Genomic DNA, 10,859 nt, shown 5'->3' on the forward strand with positions numbered 1-10,859 from the left:
GTAAGAAGGAAAGAAAAGAAATAATAAGAATTAAAAAAAAGAAATAATAAGAATTAGAGCAAAAATCAAATTGAAGACAGGAAACCAATAGAAAAAAAAAATGAAAACAAAGACTGATTCTTTGAAAAATTAAAATCAGTAAGCATCTAGCCAGGCCAACTAAGGAGAAAAGAGAGAGAATGTAAATTACTAATATCAGACATGAAAGAGGAGACATCCTCGGGTCCTATGGGCATTAAAAGGATAAAAAAGGAATACTGTGGATGAACTCTATGCCCACAAATTTGATAACTTTGATGAAATGGACCAATTCCATGAAAGAATTTGCCAAAACTTACACAAGAAATTGACAATCTGTTAAGGAAATTAAATCAATAACTAATAATCTTCCAAAACAGAAAAAAACTCATTAATTTGTGAGGAAAACCAGTGAAGACACAAGAAATCCTCCAAAGGTTAAATATACTCTCACAGAGCTAAGTCTCAGATGTGGTGAGGAGAGTAGCCAGCTGTGTAAGCATTTGTCTGTATCCTCTACTGCCTGCAAAATGCCTTCCTTTCTCTTACTGCCTTAAAGGTCAGTAAGAATGCAGGACCATCTCAACCTGGGTCATCTGAATTGATATTCTTGACTAGCTTCTATTGAAGGAAGAGAGAAAAATGAAAACATAAATTGAGTTTTTTTCTTTTAATTCTTTATTATTAACTATTACTAACTAACTAGCTAACTATTAAATTTAAAGGAGTTACTTGGTGTTTACAACACCTATAACATTTTTGTTGTTGAGTTGGTTCATGGTGGATGCTGGAATGATTGACTTTCTCCAATTCTAAAGCAGGATCACTAAAGAGACGAAATAAATTCTCAGCTTTCCTACTTGAAATGAGATAGTGCTCTTTTGCAGTGCATATTTTCTCCATCGAATAGGTTCATTTATGAATATGACTTAATATCATTTCTCATGTAAATACCACGTGCAAACCAATTACGCGACTGGAGCTCCTTAACACAATTTCTCATTGGTACCCTGCCTTTGATACTAAGATAGAACTTAAATGCTGAGAGAAGGAAAGGAAATGACAGGGTGTTTTGGTATGCACCACTGGATAAAGGAAGTTCAAGTTACTGTTAAGTGTGTGATCTCTTCCATAGAGCCTGAAACTAGGTGAAATGACCTTTCCCCCCTTCCTGCATTGCTTTAACATTGTAAAGCCACCATCAAAGTGAAACTTTAATCTCTTAAACATTTGAGAAGGGTCATGCCAGGGATCCTTGGGTGGCGCAGCGGTTTAGCGCCTGCCTTTGGCCCAGGGCACGATCCTGGAGATCCGGGATCGAATCCCACGTCGGGCTCCCGGTGCGTGGAGCCTGCTTCTCCCTCTGCCTGTGTCTCTGCCTCTCTCTCTCTCTCACTGTGTGCCTATCATAAATAAATTAAAAAATTAAAAAAAAGAAGGGTCATGTCATAAATGTTGTACAAATTTCTATTGAAATGGCTTTGTAAAAAACTGTTTTTTGACTAGCAAAGCACTTTCATGTCCTCAAGCCACCATGTCAGTCCCAAAAGATATATTAAACTATATCTTTATGGATGTATACTGAGTGTTTCTGATGATACCAAACAAGACTGTAAGCATTATGAACTCTAGCTGGATGGCAAACTTCTCCACATAAGCTATTTACTTTATCTGCCTCCTGCAGTATGTCCCTTCACCTCATCTTTAGGTGCTAAAATATTAATGTGATAACTGGAAGCTTGGCTTTTAAGAAGCCAGAGACACCAATAAGTGAGTTTTTTTGGTGGGGGAGTATGGGAGAAAGTCAGAGGGTAGAGAGAGAGATTTTTTTTTTTAAGATTTTATTTATTTATTCATGAGAGACATACACAGAGAGAGACAGAGACACAGGCAGAGGGAGAAGCAGGCTCCTTGCAGGGAGCCTGATGTGGGACTCGATCCTGGGACTCCAGGATCACGCCCTGAGCCAAAGGCAGATGCTCAACCGCTGAGCCACCCAGGCGTCCCGAGAGAGAGATTCTTACGCAGGCTGCATGCCCAGCACAAAGTCTAATGTGGGGCTCGATCTAACAACCATGAGAACATGACCTGAGCTGAAACAAGAGTTGGATACTTAACTGGCTGACCCACCCAGGCACCCCACTAGCATTTTTTTTAAGTACCGAGAGGAGTACGTATGGATGTGCCAGAAAGTGTTACCAAGCAGTCACTGTAGTGCCCCAGAGCCTAGTGCCACCCAGTCATCAGTGTGGCATTTTCATTTTTTTTTTTTTAAGTTGGGGATAATGTGGGGCTACCCATAAGATTTTATACAAAAAAAAAAAAATACACTATTTGAAGTTATTTTAAAAATGAAAAAGACTCAATCCACAAGAGATTCCTGTGACCTTTGCTTTTCCCATTAGCAGGTGGTCCCATAAGTGTAGCCCTACCTCTTACACAGTTTTTCAACTTTGTGGCAAAATTACCACCACCAGTTTCTTTCCCATGAAAAACAACACATATACATGTCTTTTTAATTCTGAGAGTGAGAATGACTCACACTGTGATCTATTCATTATATGCTTATTGAGCAGCTCCTACTTGCTGGAAATAAAGTCCTTGTCCTTGTAGATAATATGTTCCAGTGTAGACAGACAAAAAAGAAAGTATGAAAAGAATCCTGTTTTACTGCTTTCTTTTCTGGATGCTGTAGAGAATTGATGTGCTGCCAGGTGTTAGAAAAGTACATGTTGAATCCAGTGTCTGCAGGGAGAATACTTCTTACCAGGATATGAAGATTTACTGTCTGCTTGGAAGCTGAATGTTAATAACTAAGTGACAGATCATTTCCACCCAAAAGTGCCTCTCTTCATTTCTTTTGGTACTTCAAATTCCCTAAACGTTAAAGTATCTTTCTAGTGAAAGGACACAACACAAAATCATTATTCATTGAGTTTTGGTTTTTGATGGTGTGCTTCAAAGGACGCCTAAAGGTGCCAGGGAACTTGGCTGTGCTCCGTCCCTCCACCTCCATTTTTTTCTGTCTTTGGAGTTGAATTCTGTCACAGTGCTTCACATTCAGACCTATACAATAGCCTTTGCTAATTGTAAAATATTTTTTTTAAAGTTGAAACTGATATGGCATACAGTGACTTAGAAGAGTTTATTATTCTCATGAAGATAGCTTATTAGAGGCCATATGATGCCTCAAGCATAGAGGTCTGTGTTTACCTTTGTGTGCACAGCATTTAACACTGTGCCCTAACACAAAAACATTCCTATACCCACATGCCAGAGAAAAAGAGCAAAAGTTATTAGGACAAAAAGCATTTGTCCACTTGAATCCTATTTCCAATTTGATAATATCCCCTTCTAGTTTGTCCTTGGGGTCTCCACACAATCCATGATAAACCCATGCTAATACATATATGGTTTTACTAGGCCTTTTGAACAGGGCCACCATGTTTGATGTTTTCACGTTGTGTTGCAAAGCTTTGATTTTCAGGCATACAGATAGCCTGAATTATGTGGGTTCTACTTGTATTCCTGATATAACCAAAGAAGAACCACTTTCTAAGTATTCTTCAGAGTAGTAACATGAATTTTCCTGTAGTTCATTGAAGTTTCATGTCATAACCTAAGGGTAAAATTTTGAAATCTCTGAATAAAAACATTCACTTGTGCATATGTCTAAATTCTCTTTATCATTATAGGAACCAAGAGTCAACATAATATGGAGAGTAATCAAGAAGTGGGATTAGGCTACATTTCTCCCAAGGAGCTTTCATCCTGGCAGACCTGGCAACAAGGTGCAGGTAGTTTAATAACCAAGTGTCAAGATTCCATGAAAAAACTTCAAGGGAATATTTCTCATTTGCAAAAACAAGGTGATTTCCCCTGCCAGGTTTGGGCAGGAGTGCCAATTCATATATCTGAAGATGAGAACTGTATACTGACTCATATAGAGGATGTTTCCAATTGCCTAAAAAGCCAAGAATTTCCATCTTGGAGAGCCCAGCATTCTTGGAGGAAAATGTATCTGACAGAGTCACATAATTATCAGTGTAGGTGTCAGCAAATTTTGATGAAAAATAATTTCTGTAAGTGTGACAGCACCAGTTGGGTCTCACATCACAATGATAGTGTGGGAGTACACAGAACAGAAAAAAATTACAGCTGCCATGACTGTGGAGAGAACATCATGAAGGTTTCTTTGCTTAATCAAGACTTAATACAAATAGGGCAAAAGCCCTACCCCTGTAATGAGTACAGAAGAGCCTTCAGTGATGACTCCAGCTTAGAAGTTTATCAGAAGTTACAATTAGAAGGGAAGGGCCACACCTACAGTCCGTGTAGAAAGGGCTGTAGTTACAGTTCAGCTCTTTGTATTCATCAAAGTGTTCATAGAGGAGATGGTTGTGTTTTTGAGAGTTCACATCTGCAGTCCCATCAGAGAAAACCTACAGAAGAGAAGCCATGTAAGTGTGGATATGGTGAGAGCTTCAGTCAGTGCTCCTCTCTTAACACTTGTGAACTTATTCACACAGGAGAGACATCCTGTACATGCAATATTTATGAGAAAGACTTCAGTCATAGCTTAGACCTTAATAGTATTTTTAGGGTTTGTACTGTGGAGAAACCCCATGAATATGAGGAGAATGGGAATGTCTTTAATCAGAGTTCTTGTCTTCAAGTCCACCAGAAAATCCACACTGAAGAGAAACTATACACAAATGTGGAATATGAGAAGGGTTTTATTTGTAGCTCAAATCTTAACATTCAGCATAGAGTTCACATGGAAGAGATTCCTTATAATTCCGAGGAATGTGGTAATGACTTCAATCTGGCCTCACATTTTCAGGACCTTCAGATAGTCCACACGAGGGAACAACCATATAAACATTATGCATGTGGTAACAGCTTCAACCAAAATTCGTATCTTCAAGGTCATCAGAAAATTCACATTGGAGAAAAAGCTTACAAGGATTGTGGGAATGGCTTCAATTGGAGTTCAAAACTTAAAGATCGTCAGAGAGTCCACACTGGAGAGAAGCCATATAAATGCAATGCATGTGGTAAAGGGTTCAGTCATAGATCAGTTCTTAATGTTCATCAGAGAGTCCATACAGGAGAGAAACCTTATAAATGTGAGGAGTGTGACAAGGGATTTAGTCGGAGTTCATACCTTCAAGCCCATCAGAGAGTCCACACTGGAGAAAAACCGTATAAATGTGAAGAGTGTGGGAAGGGCTTCAGTCGCAATTCATACCTTCAAGGCCATCAGAGAGTTCACACTGGAGAGAAACCATACAAATGTGAGGAGTGTGGGAAGGGCTTCAGTCGGAGTTCACACCTTCAAGGCCATCAGCGAGTCCACACTGGAGAAAAACCGTTCAAATGTGAGGAGTGTGGGAAGGGATTCAGTTGGAGCTTTAATCTTCAAATTCATCAGAGAGTTCACACAGGAGAGAAACCCTATAAATGTGGCGAATGTGGTAAGGGCTTCAGTAAGGCCTCAACTCTTCTGGCCCATCAGAGAGTCCACACAGGAGAGAAGCCATACCAATGTGATGAGTGTGGTAAGAGCTTCAGTCAGAGATCATACCTTCAAAGCCATCAGAGTGTCCACACTGGAGAGAGACCATATATATGTGAGGTATGTGGGAAAGGCTTCAGTCAGAGGGCATATCTTCAAGGTCATCAGAGAGTCCACACTAGAGTGAAACCATATAAATGTGAGATGTGTGGGAAGGGCTTTAGTCAAAGCTCACGCCTTGAAGCACATCGGAGGGTCCACACAGGAGGGAAACCATACAAATGTGAAGTATGCACAAAGGGCTTCAGTGAGAGTTCACGCCTTCAAGCACATCAGAGGGTCCACACAGAAGGGAGGCCCTATAAATGTGAACAATGTGGTAAGGGTTTCAGCGGGTTTTCAAGTCTTCAGGCTCATCACAGAGTCCACACTGGGGAAAAACCATACAAATGTGAGGTATGTGGAAAGGGCTTCAGTCAGAGATCAAATCTTCAGGCTCATCAAAGAGTCCACACAGGAGAGAAACCATACAAGTGTGATGCATGTGGTAAGGGTTTCCGTTGGAGCTCAGGTCTACTTATTCATCAGAGAGTCCATAGTGGTGATAAATTCTATAAAAGTGAAGAGTATGGTAAGGATTATCCTTCATCAGAGAACCCATACAGAAATGAAGTTCTATAACAGTTCTATTTGTTTTGAAGTCCTCAAATAGGAACTGAAATTTTCAATGCACTAGAGTTCTTATAGTAGAAAAAGAATTTCTTTAATGAAAATGTAATGCATTCACAATAGTCAGACCACACAGCAGAGATATCTAACAAGAGAGTTTCCATAATGGGTTTTGTGACAACTTTAACAGGCATTGCACATGACTTAATTATCATTGTACTAGGGCTTATAAAAGATAAGAGTAACAAAAATACAATGATGAGTGTGTCTAAATCCATGTCCACTCTAACATAAGCTTTAGTGAGAGAAAGGGCTTCATTCATTGCTGAGTTACAAAACCATGACATTGCATAACTCAGTGCAGGTGCTCAATACTTTTTGCTAAATCACTAAAAATGTATAAAAGTGTCATATTTGAAAATTTTATTAAGCTCCTTCCCCACCCCCTACCAAGAAAACAATTTAAAAATGTATTTGGAGGAAGAATCCTGCAAGTAATCTTAATATAAGCACTTCAAGTGGGAAAATTTACTTGAAATGTAGGATAGATTCAAGGAATACTGCAATGAAATTACATGAATTTGGCTGTAACCTTGCTGGAATTGGTTTCCATCCTTTGTCCTATCTCAAGCAGGATAAGCTAAATTCTTACCATTTGGTCTCTTTCTATACAGTATACCATCAGTTTAAGTTTAGCTGTGTGTTTGTGTGTGTGTATGTGTGTGTGTATGTGTGTGTGTGTATACACATATGTGCACTTTAAATGACAGTACAAACTGATAATGTTTTTGGTTACACTGCATTTTACATAATTGACTTTCTACCCCTGCCCTGTGTGTTAAGGCAGAGTTTTACTGTAATATTTGCAAAGTGTCAGAAATGGTTACTAATGAAAAATACTTTCTTAATAAAACTCAAAATTACAATACTTTGTTTTTTTTAGTCTCCATATTGACATCAAAGTTCTTTGGATCTAACCGATTTCTAAGAGTTAAATTAAAGCCTTTGTGCAATTCAGACCTCCTTAGACAGAATCTGTGATGCTTTTGGAGGGCTTTAATTTTATCAAGTTCTATATCCTTATCCTCCCAGTCACACAAAGAAAGGAAAAATCTGGGATCCCTGGGTGGCGCAGCGGTTTAGCGCCTGCCTTTGGCCCAGGGCACGATCCTGGAGACCCGGGATCGAATGCCACGTCGGGCTCCCGGTGCATGGAGCCTGCTTCTCCCTCTGCCTGTGTCTCTGCCTCTCTCTGTGTGATTATCATAAATAATAAAAATTTAAAAAAAAAAAGGAAAGATCTTGAATTTCTCTAAACATCTTATCAAATATATTGGTTACATAAGATAGGATTTTTTACTTGTTGGTCTCTATCTTACAAAAACAATACATTCTGTTGGGAGTGAAAAATACACAGGTTTGTTAGACAAGTGTCATAATATATATTATATATATAATTATATATTTAAATATATATTTTATATATATAATGTGTATATATAATAGATATATATGTAAACGTGCATACCTACAGGAAATACAGAATAATGTATGATAAAGCAATTTTAATAGAAAAAAATTTTACAATGAGGGTAATTTTTTAAACTGGAAATAAATAGGGATTTGAAGGAGTTTCTCCAAGTTCCTATACTATGGAGTTATAGAAAGTAAGGAATTGATCCAAAATGATAGGAAGGAATTGCACATATTGTGTAGTGAAAATGTGTATTGTACCTTCATAATATCCAGCTAATTTAAGTTTGTATACATATATGTTCAAATACATGTTTCATAGATGATGTATAAAAGATTACTCATAATCATGTATACAGTGGTTTTCTCTGACAAGCAAGGTTTTGGCTTAATCTTTTCTTTCTTGTACTTCATTTAAAACTTTTTTCAACTAACATTTACCAGTTGTACTGAAGTAATAAACTACTGAGATATCATCCTTTATAGGTAAGAACTCATAATATGATTGTTCTATTTCACTGGGTGGCTTTATAGCCAAAACTAAAGAATAAAAATCCCTGACATTAATTTTCAAAATTCCCTGGGTTATTGAGGATACAGATAAATTAGGTGTCAGCACCTTTATCTTTCTGTGAAATTTCTTTAGATCTCAAAGATCATGCAGCCTAGAATGCCCTAGTACAATTCAGTAGTGTTATAAATTGGTGCATTATAATTTTTCTATCACGTCCCTCATTGGATGAACAAGATGACCAAGGGACTCACCTAACCTGGCTTCAAAGGTGCTAGTTCAAATTGCACAACATCATTAGAAACCAGGGCTTCTAATACATTTCTTTACTATCATTGTTTATAAGGGAAGATTATGAGAGCTCATGGTGGTTTTATCATTTAGGGTGCTCTTAGTTGTAAGTAACAAGAAATGTAAGAAACAAGAAATGTAACAAGAAATGTAAAAAGAGTTGCCTAAATCAAAAATATTTCTCAGTTCATATAAATGAAGAGATACAGGTATGGTAAGACTTGGGTCTGGGTCAGCCAAGGAGGCTTTGTATTGCTTTTCTTTAATTCTCTTACCTCTGTCCTTGTGTATGAACTCATCTTTAGATTGCTCACAACATGGCAGTATCACCATTTTTGCTCATAGCTGAGGGAAGAGAGCTTCTGTCTCATTTAGGATTATGTAGTCCTAGCTCCCACAAATGCATAAGATCTCTGTCGTCTCCAATCCCCACTCAAGACTGAGACTAAACCAAGATGATTAAAAATATCCCTCTTTCCTGTAAATAGACTAGCTTGCTCCTAGTGATAAGCAATACAGCAGATTACACTGGGAAAGTGGCAAGAACATGGATCTCTGAAATCCTGGGGCACAGATACATAGGGATGGCCAAAAGCTGAGGGTGAAGAAGGAACATTGAGAAAAATCCTCCAGCACTCCAGTCCCTACCCTAAGCACCAGGTAACATTAGAAAAATTTGAAGTGGTGTACTAAAGATAACTATTACAACAACAGAATTTAATTCCAACTTAATTCCTGACCAGATTGCTTCACCCTAACATCCTAGCAGAATAGCAGTGCCCTAGGCAAAAATAGTATTTACTTCAGTCTCCACTGTTTCATACATGTTATTTGGCATGCAATCAAAAAACTACAAAATGAGAAGAACAATCATCTGGCAAGCAACAGCAGACTAATTAATAAACCATGCATTGAGATGAACTAGTTTTGGAAATATTAGAGAATTTTATGTAACTAGTTGATGTGTTGAGTGCTTTTATGAGAAGGACAGACAATATACATGAACAGATGGGGGATTTCCATGAATATTAACAAAGAATCAAATAGGAAATGCTAGAAAAAATTTATCACAAAGGATGCTCATGAAGGACTCAACAAAACAGAATAGTCAGAACTTGAATATAGGTCAATTTAAATCAAACTAAAAAAGTGTGAAGGATACAGAAGAGAGTTTCAAAGAACTGTGGGAAAACTCTGGTCTAATATGTGTTAAATTAGAAATCTAGGAAGAGAAGAGAGCAAGAATGAGAAAATAAATATTTGCAGATATAATGGCTGAGAATTCCCCCCCCCCCCAAAAAAAAAGACCTCTACCAGATCCAAGAACCTCAGAGTACCCAAGCAGGATATTAAAACAAACAAAAACATGATCTATTGTTTCCAAACAGCTGAACATGAACAAGACAGACAAAATATTGGTGGCTGAGGAACAGGACAAATTACATACAAGAAACAGATGAGAAGAAGAGCAGACTTCTAATAAAAAAAACAAACAAAAACAAAACAAAACAAAAACGAGCCAGAAGTCAATGGAGTGATATCTTTAACATTCTGAAACAAAATACTGTTAATCAGAAATTCCTAGCCCAATGAAAATGTTTTTCAAAAAAATATGCAAAATAAAGATTTTCAGATGAATAAAAGGTAATAGAATTCACTAGCAGCAGATCAGCACTATAAGAAATATTAAAGAAATTTCTTTAGACAGAATATTATACCAGGAGTAAATTTGTATCAGAAAGAGAGAGAGGGAGGAAGGAAGGAAGGGAGAAAGAATGAACTTTGAAAATGCTTAAAATCAAGTCAAGGGCAGCCGGGGTGGCTCAGCGGTTTAGCACCACCTTCAGCCCAGGGTGTGATCGTGGAGTCCCAGGATCACGTTGGGCTCCCTGCATGGAGCCTGCTTTTCCTTCTGCCTGTGTCTACCTCTCTCAGTCTCTCATGAATAAATAAATAAAATCTTTAAAAAATCAAGTCAAATATTTTTCTCATTTTTAATCACTTGAAAATATTCATTAAACCAAAAATGTGAGCGAGGTTTTGTGAGTTTATAGCTTATATAAGAAGTAAAATGTAACAATACCATAAAACAGAGCAGAGAGAAATTGGAAGTATGCTGTTCTATACCACATGAATTGGCATAATATTAGAAGGTAAACTGTGAAAAATTATAGGTGTATATTATAAGCCCCAGAGCAACCATTAAAAAACAATTTAAAGGGACGCCTGGGTGGCTCAGCAGTTGGACGCCTGCCTTTGGCTCAGGTCTGATCCCGGAATGCGGGATCGAGTCCCACATCAGACTCCCTGCGAGGAGCCTGCTTATCCCTCTGCCTATGTCTCTGCCTCTCTGTCTCAGTCTGTGTCTATCATGAATAA

The 10,859-nt window shown here is 37.9% G+C and overlaps 1 protein-coding gene across 5 annotated transcripts in view; it reads left to right on the forward strand.

Moving 5' to 3' along the window:
• Positions 1–10,454, forward strand: part of ZNF112 (zinc finger protein 112) — a 45,855-nt gene extending 35,401 nt beyond the window's left edge. For all 5 annotated transcript variants that reach the window (XM_077849036.1, XM_077849062.1, XM_077849053.1 and 2 more), the window contains one exon: positions 3,714–10,454. In XM_077849036.1, coding sequence (XP_077705162.1) covers positions 3,714–6,217 — 2,504 coding nt within the window. In that variant the 3' untranslated portion in view covers positions 6,218–10,454. The remainder of the gene's footprint in view (positions 1–3,713) is intronic.
• Positions 10,455–10,859: the final 405 nt, after the last annotated feature.

The sequence above is a fragment of the Canis aureus genome, chromosome 1, assembly GCF_053574225.1.
Source record: "Canis aureus isolate CA01 chromosome 1, VMU_Caureus_v.1.0, whole genome shotgun sequence".
Lineage (NCBI taxonomy): Eukaryota > Metazoa > Chordata > Mammalia > Carnivora > Canidae > Canis > Canis aureus.